The 14,695-nt window shown below is 37.7% G+C and overlaps 1 protein-coding gene across 18 annotated transcripts in view; it reads right to left on the reverse strand.

Moving 5' to 3' along the window:
* Nucleotides 1–557: 557 nt before the first annotated feature.
* DOCK9 (dedicator of cytokinesis 9) overlaps nt 558–14,695 on the reverse strand; it is a 134,221-nt gene continuing 120,083 nt past the window's right edge. For 13 of the 18 annotated variants that reach the window (XM_081908111.1, XM_081908110.1, XM_081908114.1 and 10 more), the window contains 13 exons: nt 14,274–14,387; nt 13,424–13,639; nt 12,961–13,018; nt 11,529–11,635; nt 10,877–10,999; nt 9,568–9,681; nt 8,892–8,927; nt 8,049–8,195; nt 7,506–7,716; nt 5,796–5,986; nt 4,285–4,385; nt 4,054–4,192; nt 558–1,723 (listed from right to left, as the gene is read on the reverse strand). In XM_081908111.1, coding sequence (XP_081764237.1) covers nt 1,601–1,723; nt 4,054–4,192; nt 4,285–4,385; nt 5,796–5,986; nt 7,506–7,716; nt 8,049–8,195; nt 8,892–8,927; nt 9,568–9,681; nt 10,877–10,999; nt 11,529–11,635; nt 12,961–13,018; nt 13,424–13,639; nt 14,274–14,387 — 1,680 coding nt within the window. In that variant the 3' untranslated portion in view covers nt 558–1,600. The remainder of the gene's footprint in view (nt 1,724–4,053; nt 4,193–4,284; nt 4,386–5,795; nt 5,987–7,505; nt 7,717–8,048; nt 8,196–8,891; nt 8,928–9,567; nt 9,682–10,876; nt 11,000–11,528; nt 11,636–12,960; nt 13,019–13,423; nt 13,640–14,273; nt 14,388–14,695) is intronic. The other 5 variants (XM_081908105.1, XM_081908112.1, XM_081908109.1 and 2 more) reach the window with 1 other exon arrangement.

A 14,695-nucleotide genomic window follows, 5' to 3' on the forward strand; every position in this document is an offset into this window, starting at 1 on the left:
GGAAAACAGAACACAGAGGGAATCTGAGGTAAATAATTTTTGTCTTCCTTCCTTGTGTAGAAACAGTTTCTAAACAAATGCAATTCTGGTTCTAAACGCAGCATAGGGGTCTCTATAGTATAGTGTATTTTAAAATGGAGTTTCAGAGTTTTTAGGGGTTTTTGAATGTTTCATGTAGTTTTTCAATTTCATTGTTCTGCATGGGACAATGACAATAAAGATATCGTATATCGTATATATCCTTTTTTTCCCCTAGTAAAGGAAAGGAGATTAAGGGCAACTGATATCAGCGGAGCCAAGAAGAGATTTGGAGAAGGCAAATAAAGAAAAGATAGCGAAGAAAAGTGAGTAAACCTGACAGAAAAAACAGAAGTGACCTGCTCATTGCAGGCAGGAGCGGAAAAGTGATGGGGAGCCAATCACATCCCTGAAGAATTTTGCTCCTGCCTTGTCATCCTAAGACCAACCTGATAGCCCAGCGACACCCTCCATAAATTGATTTAATACACAGTGTTCCTTTACAGCAGCAAAATAAAATGATCCAACCACACTCTACATAAATTAATTCCTTTTTAATATAGATGAAGTACATAATGTTTAATTACAGCAGGCCAGTGATTCCAGTTAAATAAAATTAAAACCCTTTATCTTTCTCAAATATAAAATTACTAATTCATGTCTTAAAACAATATAGCAAAAGCTTTAAATTACATCACCATTTAGCCACAGTAGTTTATCACCACTTATATACTCCATCACTTTGGCAAAAATTATGTATTCTTTTTAAAAACAGTGCATAACGTTATAGAAACTGTATACAACCTCATATTGCACTTACTGTATTTATATACAATAACTGTAAAAGAAAATAGAGCATTTACTTGGAATGAACATGAATTTATCACAATTGTAGAAGGATGAAAGCTGGTATGAATATTAAAAATGTTTAGAAATGCATTTCATTTATGTACAGGGTTTATGAGTTGTATTAACAAATATGTACATGTCTTGCTTAATATATAGTTAGTTGGTAACATATGGTAACCTTTGGTTGGATGCAACTGCTTGATCAATTTTAAGCTCATATGCTCTCCAAAATGCCAACAAGGTATAAAATGGTGCACAACTGTTATAGTCAACAGTACAAAAAACTACTTCTACCTACATTAACCCCTCAAATTAGTGCCTATTAAGTCTAATGGTGTTTGTACTTTATATCAGTTTGTATGTGCATATATCAAAAAACACTTTTATGGTTTATGTCTGCAAACTTACATTCCATAACACTTGCCTATAATGTGCCATTTATTTTAGAATACCATTATAAGAGCAGAAGAACCAGTTAAGTTCCCCAGAACAATTCTGTGTTGGGTGTTGTAATATTGCCAGCAGAATATAAAAAATATGTGCACCATCAGTATATGTTTTAGAAATCTACCTCTTACTATTTCCTTATCCCTGACTGACCCAAAGATTTAAGCATGCTCAATTGTTAGTATCTTCACAGTCCTCTTTCAGATTTGGATTTCATCCTGAGTTTGCAAATGTTCAAAGATCCACTTGTGTTCCAAGGTAAGCAGCGCTTTCCGTCACAAAATTCTTATGCAACCGAAGAAGAGCTGGGCATCCCATGAACTGTTGTGCTTGTTGGTGTCCCACTAATGGCATTGAAAATGTGTAGCGAGTTGGGCATTACACTGGCTTTTTCTTCCATAGCGGTAATCTTAAAGAGAGAAAAACACATGCCTTAGACATGGTAGAGGGAGGAGAAGGTTTTTCAAAAGAGTGGGGTAACCATGGGCTTGTCCTTTGGCTTCTAGCTAAAATGTGAACGGGGACCTAACTTCAGATACAGCAAGTGCGGGGACACATTTTAGTATGCACCTCTGCCTAGCACATATATCCTTGCAAAGCATATTTTCTCTAATATAATGCAGTTTTGTATATTATTTTCACCAAATAAGCATTTTTCTACATACTGCTTGGCAGGAGAACTGCATTACAAAATTGGGAAGCCTGCGAATTTCCAAGGATGGCTGTTTTCTGGTTTGCATACTGTTTCAAAAAGTGGGAATTAGGTAGATTCAGTTTTAAATGCAATCAGGATTAAATTTCTCCCCCATCTCTACTTGGAAGCAAAGTCCAACTTGATTTAAATGGAATGTATTTCTAGATCATTGGAATTATGACAGGGAGCAAGTCTATAGTGACACAAAAGTTAGATATAGGTCAGATGACCTTCTTAATTAATATATGTTTAATTTTGTGACTAGTTCTGAAAATAGCAAAGAAAGATGTTTAGCTAAAATTCACCCCTCTCTAACGACTTCCGTCAAGAAACTAGATCATCTTCTTCTCTTAAAAAAATCTGATTGCCCTATTAGTTTTGTAAGAAGCAGTGTAGCAAAGCATTATTACTTGACTGATAAACATTCTGTTAAGCAATAGTGATATGCATAATGATTGACTATTCAACATTAAAATGAAATAAAGCCTAAGTCTCCCCTCAGTTCTGCACTACAAATTCCACATTATATATTGTGTAAAGGAAGTTAAACAAAACTCAGAACTCGAAAGAGAAACTAAAAATGTATTACCATCCCAGCTGATCACATTTTCAAAGCAGCATAGGGGAAAAGGGAAGGAAGAGAGAGAGATGCCCATTAAGATTTCTATAAAATGTATTAAACAGGAAAAAAATATCTCTGAAACATTTATTTAAGAAAGCAAAATGGACATTCCAATGTTTGCAGAATAGGTAGTACAACCAAATTTACATGCAAGCCATGCACTTATATTTCCATAAAAGGACTGTTTCCTTGGTATTTAAGAGCTGCTTCCATTATGATTACATTTTCCAATGGAAAAATACATGACCTTCAAATCGAAATTAAATCCGTAAAACAGGAAAGGGGAACCTTTTTAGCTCAAGGGCCTTCTAGGCAAGGGAAAGTAGCCTGTGGTGGGCAGTCAGAGGCAAAAGTGGGTGGAACAATTGATGTTAATTTTATCTTGGTGTGGTAGGCTAATTTCTACTCGCATTTGCCCACCCCTCTTTCTCTACACTGTGTCCAGACAAACAAGAGGCACTGTCCGAGTTCAAGGGCACATTCTAGCCGGGCAAAAATATTTAGGGCATATTTAGGCTCAGAGAATTAAGTAGCCTGGGGAGAGTTCAAACTGTTAAATACAGAGGCATGCAGCCCCTGAGCCTGAGGTTCCCCACTCCTTGAGTAGAGGAATGGTTAGAAATCTATTACTTCTTGAACATTCACCCACATCATGCAATGTTGGAACACAGTCACAGCAGAAGTCATTCTTTTAGCAAAGCAAATTATGGTGTACTTGTGGACTGAACATATTCTAGTGTTATATCGCCATGTATAGTATAATAATCAATTAAGCTGTTTTATTAGGGGACAAGAATGGAAAAAAGGGAGAGAAAAGTGCTCATTTTTCATATTAGAACTAGCAGGCTTAAGGCAAGTTAGGCTACTGCATTTAAGTCTGATTCATGTACCAACCAAACTGATTTTCTTTGTAATTCTGTTATTTTAAAATCCCCCATACAACTGAATTCATGAAATTGTCTGCATTGTACCAACCAGAATGGAAGAAATGAAACAATTTATTGTTAGATAACTCTGTTACAGCAGTTAATAAATCATAGCATATGCTTCAAGGGCATTATCCATTAACATCTACTATAAATATTAACTTTAGATAAAACATTCCAGGGTGGAAGTCTTAACCCATTTCCTTCAGCATCATTATATTATTTAATGTCATAAAAATACATATTATAATTGTTTCACATTTATTTATACCTTGTCTTTCCCCTAAGGTGGCTTACAGAAAGAAACTTGAGTGTAAAAAACAACCACCACCCTCAAAGCAGTAAATTGTTATTGGCAATTTACAGTTAGGAATATACTAAAGAATTGGATCCTCTGAATTAAATACTTAAATAATAAAGAATTCCAAGAAAAAGATTTGGTTCTTCTCAACCAAAACAGGATGACCTGAATCAAATACTTAATGTTCAGTACATACTTGTTCATGCATGATTTCAGAGAGTTCTTTTGCCATTTCTCTGTAATTAGCCTTCATTCCTTCTTGATATTCTATCTGATCTTCTTTTATAAGCCGCTCATTTACTTCTAAGGCCTGCCCACAAGCTTCAACAAATTGTCTGAAAGAAATTTAATAAAATGAAATATATTGAGAATGGTTCTAATCTCAAAGTTCCAAAAAGAAACTTAATAAACTTTCATATTTTTTTACCTGAAAACTTCCTTGAGTAACTTTAGTTTATTGTCTGGATACCGTTTGGTGCTTGTATCATCCAGAAAAGCTCTGGCGTATGCCAATGGCCCAGCATTAACCTAAAAATATATAAACAGTTAAAATTATGTTCCCACCCCCCACAATAATATTAAAACCAGTTTTGCTCATCCCTCTGAATAGGGCTATACACAAGTCAAATACATTTCTGAAAAATAGCCTGTATTTATTAAAACATTTATAAGGGACGCGGGTGGCGCTGTGGGTTAAACCATAGAACCTAGGACTTGCCGATCAGAAGGCTGGCGGTTCGAATCCCTGTGACAGGGCAGGGTGAGCTCCCGTTGCTCGGTCCCTGCTCCTGCCAACCTAGCACGTCAAAGTGCAAGTAGATCAATAGGTACCACTCCAGCAGGAAGGTAAACGGCATTTCCATGCACTGCTCTGGTTTGCCAGATGCTGGCCACATGACCCGGAAGCTGTATGCTGGCTCCCTCGGCCAGTAAAGCGAGATGAGCGCCGCAGCCCCAGAGTCAGTCACGACTGGACCTAATGGTCAGGGGTCCCTTAACCTTTACCTATCCTGCCCTTCTGGTGCAAAAACACTACTGAGTTCATACCCATGAAAGGAACAAGTTGCACACAAGTAACTAACTAGACAGAAGCTCTGCACAGGCATTACCCTTCATATGATTAACTACTCCATGAGGGAAGAGTGGGGTTGTGCCTGCTGGCACCAACCCTGCGTGGGAGGGCATATCCATGCAGGAGATTGTCTGAGCCTTATCCATGAGATGTGTCACCACAGCGCTGAAACCTAATTTGATCTGATGCTACACACTTGTATGCAGGTCTAGATTTTACTATCGAAGCCTTGCAGTGCATACGGACAGATATGTGTTTCACCCATTAAGTTCCTGGTCAGCTGGGAGGCACAGGGCATTCCTGGCATGACTGTAGGTATTGCAGGCCCCTGCCCCCCCCCCCCGTAGCCTTAGCCCTCCAAGGCCTGGGGCAAGTGTACCTGGCTGCTCTCCCCTGTGCATGGGCTTGCCAGAGGGCACACCTGTAGTAAGCAGCTTGCTCTACAAGCAAAGCCCTGCTTCAGGTGATTTATAAGCTTATGCATTCATCTCATGAGGGATAACACCCAAACAGAGCTACAAATGAAGGGGCTTCCTGTGAAATAAGGTTGAGAATTAATGAGTTGCTCAAGTGATCGCAGTGTTGAACCAGTGGTAGTATTCAACTACATTTTACTCAGAATAGACCTACAGAAATAAATGGATATGAATAGGTTAGGCCTATTAATTTCAATAGGTCTATTCTGAGTAAAACTTAGTCTCAAATTCAAAGTCTACCACTCTTATTCAATGGACATTGTTGGCACTGCATATTATTTTATCAGAGTGACACAAAAACACAAACAGAATTCTAAAGCGGGAAGAAGCTTATTAGCAGATTTTAAGGTAAAGGAAAACTCCACACCTTAATCAATTTAATCAACATACCTGAACGCTAACACTACCCTGCAGCTTCAACTGAAGTTTGATCATATCTACTTCAGCTGATGAACAAAGTTGCCGGAGCTCAGCAACCTTCTTACTCATTTCATCAATAGCGACTTCAATTGGGTTTAAATCTGTATGGTGTTGATACATTATGGGAATCCGCTTCTTTACATATGGAAAACAATGTATAGCTAGGGAAAGAAAAGAATGAAATTATGTTTACACGACTATACTCATGCTATCTTGAAATATTAAGAAACTTGCAAGTCAATGCTTTTTATTTTGGGAACAAGTAGACTGGGATACTAAGAGTTTAGTGCAAAACATCTGGAAGGCACTACATTGGCTACCCCTGCTCTGCAGACTGTGCTTCTTTTGTTTTGTTTGCCCCTGGAAAAATTCTGATCTGCAGAAGAAGACTAGCCTGTATCTTCTCATTATGTGGGACATACATAATACTGTCTGCTAGCCCATGAAAGTTACATGCTGTTCTATCCAGAAAGGACTAATGATTAAGTATCAACTGGATAAACCAACAGGTGGGGAAAACTTAGAAAAATATTAAGCATGGGTCTTTCTATGCTTTTCTATTTGTTTAGTTTATGTAATTCACATTTTGTTATCTAAAGAAGGATGACAACACTACTGTTTCCACTTGGTTCTTTGCCAGGAGATTAGCTATTAGCAATAACAGTTGTTCACATGCAGTGTCAGTCTTTAAGCTACCAGTAATCCTGGTGCAAAGAGTAGCCATGAGTCAGCATGCAAAATAACTGGACCCTGGCCTTGACATATTGGCGCATGAACATAAGGCAATTGAGAGGCAATAAATGTTTGAGTCAACTTAAATATCTACCTACCTATCTATTAGCTATTCACGGGACTGCAACAGTACATACTAGGCCAGTTTAGGAATGAAGCAAAATGGGGTAGCATACTCCAGTGAGCCTAAGGGTAGTAGACTAGTTGTATGGCAAGCCTGTGGCGCACATAGCTCTGATCTTCAATAGAAGGGAATGGCTCAGGAGGAATGAATGGGGAGGCTCCTGTTTCTGAGCACCTGCTGCCAGAGGTGAATACCTCTCTCTAATTTTACAGCCGACTGCCCTGAACATAAAATATCTCCCTTTCTACACAGCTTTTAAAATACACCCGAGACCTTTCTCTTTGAGTTGGATCACAGTTACAAATGTTTCTAAAACGTGACCTTGCTGTTAAACAGCTTCCTGGCAGACCAGAGAAACTGCATCAGTAACATCCAAGGTACTGATAGAGCATCAATCTGTGTGTCTTTGTTTCACACATTATATTGTGGTAGCCCATATTTGTCAGAGTGTACCCTTATGTCAATTCCAGCTCCCCAGAAAGTATAGCAGTATAGTTCACGTGGCTGCAAAACATTAATTTTATTAACACTTTACGTGTACAAAATGTGAGTGTACTGCATGAAATAGCTTTAACTTGGTTAGTTGTTAGTTATAGGTTAGTTTCCTGCTGAACAGTTAGGCTCCGATAGGTTATTAGGACCCAAAACATGCAGGATTTAGCAAAGACTCAGATTTCTCTGTGGCTTTTTTGGATTAAATGGAAGCACGTTACAGGTGCTATAGGCAAAAAACACCAATGAAAGGTGTCAAGTGCTCTCTTTTGGTTTTTGGTTTTTAGAAATCAAAGTACTGTTCCAAAGAACTGCAAATTTTGACCTAGTACCTGTAAGAATGGTGCGTCGTTTACATTGTTCCTCCACTCCCCCTCTTCTTTTGCCCATCTGAGTAAAAGGCATCTCAAACATAAAGCGACGGATGTTGTGATTTCTTTCAAATTCTGTTTTTCTCTCTTGTAGTTCCTTTTCCTCAAAGTATGGAACTACATGAGTAACTTGAATATAGGCATATTTTGAATCCAAATCCTTAGGATTTACCTTAAAAAGAATTTGAGAGAATTAAAATCTCAACTATGAAAATATTATTTAAAAGTTACATTATTAAAAGGTTACAAGCTAATATGCTGATCATCATTAATAAAATTTTAAAACTCTTATGGTGCCTTCAATATAAAAATTATCAATGTATGCCACCAAGGCCTTTCTTGCTTCATTCATTTGGTATTTTTTGTACTGAACAAGTAGATGATCATCCTTAGTGGAAACACATTTTACTATGCTTAAGAACTGGCAGGCTAGAAAGAAAATTTTGATTTGAGCTCATGTTAATTTATATATAAATCAGTTGTATATTATTAGTTAAGTCCTACTTTTCCAGAGTCCTGGATCATCCTGACATTTTCAGATCCAAACTTATCTGAGTAGAGTTTTTGTAGCCTCTGGGAAATCTCTGAAAGGCATGTGAGTTTAGGCTCTTTGTATATATATTCTTTTCCATCTTCATCTTCAAAAAATCCCTTTAGAAAAGAAAAACCAATAACAACAGTTAAGTTCTAAACAAACAAAGGTCCAAAAAAGAATGACTCCTAATAATTAAAGCAAGGTCAATGTATAACACAAAGGTTGCAAGCAAAAAGAAAAAGAAAAAAGTGATATTGAAAAATCAAGATAAGGAGAGCAAAACAGCTATTATAGTATGGATGCATTGAAAATTATTACAATATTATTGAGGGAATGCTGTAAATTACATGATATGTCAACTTTAATGTTTTGAGGGTACAGCACTCTATTTCCATACTCATTGTTCACATGCCTGTTTCACATGCCAATATGGCAGTCCTCTGAGAATGCCGTGTTATTTTGAACAAAATATGCCCAAGTGTTCTATACAAATAAACCAATCTTATCTAGATAAATTTTAATATAATCCTATTTTATAATTAACTTTGAAGCCCAAAACACAACCAAAATAGGTCCCATGGTAGGTGAAACAGGTGTCTGCTTTCATACAGAATGTCAGATCTGAGTTAATGTTTTAAGTTGCAAAAATAAATATTCCTATCTGAAGATGAAATGGACAATGTAGTGCAAGGATCACAACATAGCATGTATAAACGCAAACTAGACTTGACAAAAATATCCACAACAAACTAAGCTTATATGCAGTAGTTTTTACTGCATTGCTTGTTTTGGACAGCAGTTTCTGTAATTACCTCCACATCTGTTTCACTGTCTGTAAACTGGTATTGCTACAGTCATAAGAGACAATAGAATAAATGGAATGTTATATCACTCAAATTGTACAATTCAGTGCCCTGACTGATTTTTTTTTAATCAACTATTTCTATATAAAGCTGTGTTTCCTCCATTGAATACACATGCTCATGTCACACACACACACACACACACACACATCCTGCAGTCACTGTATTTTGCCACTATAGAATAACATATAAAAGTGGAAAAGTTTGATTCTTTGTATAAGCATGCAGAACAAAGATTGAACATGTGCAGTTTTCTTCTGCAAGTGGAACTAAATATATTAATATTTTAAAGCAAGATAATATAGATCAGAAAGTGAACCAACATAATATATAAAAACACCAAAGGCAGTGTTTAAGTAATAGCTATGAATGGCTATTATTGAAAAACTTACCGCTGCCTTAAGAAAGTAATAGAAAAAGGAAAAAAGGAAAAGAAGAAAGTTTACTGAAGAAATATCTCATTCAGAAAACTGTTATTAGTTCAATAGTTCATTAGTTTCAAATACATGCAAGTAGAAATATATAATGCAGTTAACGCATGCTGTAAAAAAGAATACATTGCAAAAAATTTGCAATTTTTCATATGCTAAGTTAAAGTTCAGGAAAGGCACTGGACAATGCTCACCTGTCCAAAAAATGCAACTCTGAAATAGGTTCCCAACAATCTTTTTCCTGTATGCATAACTTCTGTAACTTTGCTGTACGCCCGATGCAATGTGTCATACAAATGAGCTAGCCTCTAAAAAAAAAAGAAGGGAAAATGTGTTTGGGTAAATGGTGGCACTGAGATATTTAGTATATTCTGAACAACACAAAACAGAATAAAAAACATACAAGCTTTTATATATCGTTAGCAAACTGTATCAAAATAATACAGTACTTAACGGCTTGGAAAACCCAATTGTCTCAACTTAGCTGAAATTGAGGATAACTAAGTACCACTGAAAGCAATGGAACAGGTTATGATTACTTTTTCAGGTGTCACCTTATTTTTGAAGTTGACTTTAGTAGTAAATATATATTAAAAACATGCAAGAATGGTAACTAAAAGTGAACCTTCCCCCAAGTATACACATATCCTAAAGGTAAAGGTAAAGGTACCCCTGCCCGTGCGGGCCAGTCTTGACAGACTCTGGGGTTGTGCGCCCATCTCACTTAAGAGGCCAGGGGCCAGCGCTGTCCGGAGACACTTCCGGGTCACGTGGCCAGTGTGACATCGCTGCTCTGGTGAGCCAGAGCTGCACACGGAAACGCCGTTTACCTTCCCGCTGGTAAGCGGTCCCTATTTATCTACTTGCACCCGGAGGTGCTTTCGAACTGCTAGGTTGGCAGGCGCTGGGACCGAGCAGCGAGAGCGCACCCCGCAGCAGGGATTCGAACCGCCGACCTTTCGATCGGCAAGTCCTAGGCGCTGAGGCTTTAACCCACAGCGCCACCTGTGTCCCATAACATTATTATCACTGTAAAACAGTAAACATCCATTGAATGAGCAGGATGCAGATATCAAAATTTCCAGTGCCTTGGAATCTAAAGAAGTCTTAGCTTGGTTCCAAAAAGATGGTGGACTAAGGGCTTGCTGCATCTCCTTGTGAACAGCATTCCAAAAATGGGAACCACTTCAGAAAAGGATCTTTCTTATGTAGCCACTCTCTGCACCTGCCTTAGAAGAGGTACTTGGAGAAGGGACTCCAAAGCTGATCTGAAGAGCTGGCCAGATTCATAGGGGAAAAGAGGCTCCAAAAGGTAATGGGGTTCCAAGTCTTATAAAGTTCTATTGGTAAAAAAACCCCAGCACTTTGAAGTTAGTTGCAATCAAATGAATCCTCACAACTTTCAATGAGACTTTGCTGTAACTTTAGCTGAACATTACCTATTCAACATCCCACAGGTATAAAATGAAATCATTATAGCATAAATAGATTTGTATCAAATACCTCAAAATCTCTCCGCTTTTCATAAATAGGAATTATAAGTTTATAGATGTCAGCAATCAGTTCATAACGTTCAGCCTTCCACAGCCCATCTGCACACTGTTCTAACAACTCCATCAGTACATCCTATTTACAGAAGGAAAAGCACACACATGTGGATAGAGACTAATCTAGAGCAATCTAATTTTATTTTTCTCAAGATGCATAAAAAAGGATTAATTTCCAGTACAGTATGTTTCTGACCCAGTAAAGGCTCCTGACAGTGGAAGGGGAGAGGCAATTTTCACCAATTCTCCCTTCTTCCTACAGTCTGCAGTGTCACACTATTCTAAAGGGTTCTGTGGAAATCCCGTCTGGTTAACATTTAATTGCCAGGTCCAAGGTTCCTCAATGCTCTCTCCCCAGGCTCTCCCCTGAAGTTATGCCTTGCTTTTATAGCATCTCCAGCATAACTTAGCCTCTTTGTCTTAACATGCTATAAAGTGAGTAATGGTGTATGCTATTTATTATTTAGTTGTGTTTCCATGGGTTAAAAATATTTTCAATGTGTTATGAACTCTTCGGGTTAGACAGCAAGCAAGACATTTTAGAATTCAATAAAAAATAAATTAGTATTATGATGATACAGAAATAAATATTAATTAAGTTTACATACTTCATTAAAGTGCACATCTTGCATCCCAACATCTTCCATCATAGAAGCCTCTTCATCTATATTTGGAGTGATTACTCTGAAGCTTATACAGCCTTGTTTAAACATTCCTATTTATATTGGATGGGAAAAATACAGACAATACTCTTGAAGTAGATCAACGGAAGAGAGGAACAGCAAAACCCACAAAGGCATGAAAGAAATTAACTATCTTAAAGTTGCAGTGAATAGATCTAATTTCAAGTTACACTTGGTTGGGGGGGGGGGGAACTGGATTGAGTAATGGCATCCCTTCACTAACTTCTGCACTCTCAGCTGGTTTCCTCTTGCCAACTGAGTAGTGCTTGTGCCACTATGCTGGAGCAGCCCCCCCTTCTGCCTGCCAAGGCAAACTGGCAGTATCCTTGCCAGCATACAGTCCCCAAATGGGGCATTCAAGGGCAGGCCTGAGCCAGCCTGGAATCTGTTGGATCCCAAGCTGCTCTTACAGCCAGTCCCAAAGTCCTGATCCACCCTCTGCCCCACTGCAAATCTTCTGCTGCCATTGCCACTGCCTAGGCTGCAGTTGCGGCAGTAGCACCACTATGCAGGGGGTCAGCAGCAGCAGGTTTTAGTGTTTTAGTAAAGACTTGAATAATCAGAAACCATGCTCTTGGGTTTCTGAACCATAGGACAAAATTCTACTGATTGCAAGTTAATAGTAAGCATGTCTATTTTCACAACCTTGGTTGCTTCAAAGCCTAAGATGGAAACTTGGGTAACAGGAGGGCCTCTTACACATGGTTACTAATGACTATTCAGGGCTGGCATTAGATATAATTATCTTCAGTAACCCAGTGTGGCAAAATAGAAGTGAGGTACCTTCATAGCAAACAGAAAAACTGTATGGGGCTCTTTAGACAATATAGATAAGTAAAGAAGCTGTTTTTCTGATGGTACATCCTGTGATGCTGATATGTTTAAAAGGCTCACCAGTGCAATAGAGCGGTCCACTGATCAACTATTACCATGCAATCACTGCACGGACAAGATTGTTGTGAGAATAAAAGGAGGAGGGAGGAGAAGAGAACCCTAAGCTTTTTGGAGGAAGGCAATGATAAAACTATAGGATACAAACATTCTGAATGACAGTTTAACAGATGGAGTGTGATGAGATTACATTGGATTTTCCTTTCTGTAACAGTCTTTTCTGAAGATATTTCTTTAAATGTTTTATTGCTATTTTTTAAATAGAAAGAATATTAATTTAATTGTTATTTATTAAACTATTTTTGGACCTTTATCCACATGGATGCGAGGGCAATACATAATATGCATAACTACAATTGGCTAGACAAAACATAAATGCACACACTATAAAGCAGATTGGTATATAACCACTTAAGCAGCAGTTTAAAATATCCCAACAACAATGGAGTAGGTGCATGATACATACCTTTTCGGAGAAGGTACTCTGCCACCAGAGCTGTTACGTGGACATAACACATTGCCGCCTAAAATACAAACAATAGCAACCATTACTGCACAATTTTTGTTGTGACTAGGTTCTGTATACAGCAAGCCTGCAACATTCAGCTTTACATGCTTGGCAATTTAAAAAGAAACACAACTTTGGCAATCCCATCTACCATTGTACCCATTATATTTTGACTATATGCAATTTTGGCTTTAGGCACAATCCCTGGAATGTAACCCCTGCATAAGTTGTGGGCTTACTGTATATCTTGAATAAAACTAAAAACGTTGGAGCAGCACAGCAATTCTTTCTAATTTCTGTTGGCACATTTTTCTCCAACCTCTTCAATATGTGTGTGATAGATTTATAGAATTATTTTGAACTTTAAGAACAGTATTGCCAGATCATCAAAAACCAGTGGAGTACTTTCTGTCTTGCTTACCTCTGAAAGATCTCCATTTTTAACATGAATTCTTGCCATGCTATCCAACCATGTCTTCCTGAGTTCAGGTGTACTGGCATAAGACTTTGCCAAACTGTACTGAAGATCCACAAGCATTTCTGGATCATTCTCATGCTCCTTCATTTGTGCTGTAGCCATTAGGACTGTACGGATGCGTTTTGTCAAATCCTTGACATCGGAAGGAAATGTCGTGTGCTGTAATGTGAAAACAGCGGCAAGATATGCAAAATGAGCTCAACAAGGGGAAGCTAAACTGTACCTATCCACTTAGTGACCTATTGCTTGAAATTCCTTTAGAAAAAAATCAAGTAGTATGAAAGAAGAGTAAAGTTGTGTGGACTGTTCCTCAGAATCCTAACCGCATGAACATGGTCTTGGCTATTAGTTGCATCTACTCCTGTTAATGTTACATTGTTTCCTTCAAAGTAAAACAACTCTTAAATGGAACTATTTTAAAAGCTAATTTTGTATGTACTTATATTATACAATGAATATTTAAACTAGTGTCTCAAACATGGACTATTGTGATCTGAAAAGATTTTACAGAGATTTTCCTTTTTCTCTCAAGCATCAAGAACAACTTGGCATTTTTGGCACTTTCAAATAAGACTTCATCAAGGTCCCTTTTGTGACTGCTTCTGTATTTTTCATTCTACAGCATTTCTGTACATTTTGTTCTCTGCTTATACATGACTATAACCTTCTTATGGTTGATCCATACGGGCTGTTTACATGTTGAGGTTTTAGCATCAATGCCATGGGAATGAAACTGATGATCCAGACCCTTCTTTATAATTTCAAAATGAAATGGAAAAAGCCTACTACAAACCTTAGTAAGTCTGTCACTGTTAGCACAGTTATTGATGATGGAAAGAGACTGCTGAAATCTGGTTCCACCAATTCCGACAACATCTGCAATCAGCTGACTCACAGAAATGATAACCTTGTAAAGAGGCAGAAACATAAATCTTGAAGATTTCAGGTTGGGATTTATATTGTATGTATTATAAATTCTGTATACAGTTTTGGAACTTTCCTAAATATAAAGCAGCCTGTAACTTTGTGTAAGTAAACAAATACAATTTTTTTTAGATTTGTAGACACTTCTGGGGGAAATGCAAACCTGTATGTGAATAATTTGCATTAAAACTGCAGTGATACAATAGGGCATGAGTTTGAATATCTAGAAACATCAGCTACTTGTTCCAAAATTTGTGTATAGGAAGTACACATAGAGAGTGCAGCACCAAG

This window comes from Podarcis melisellensis (genome assembly GCF_964234715.1).
Source record: "Podarcis melisellensis genome assembly, chromosome: 4".
NCBI lineage: Eukaryota > Metazoa > Chordata > Lepidosauria > Squamata > Lacertidae > Podarcis > Podarcis melisellensis.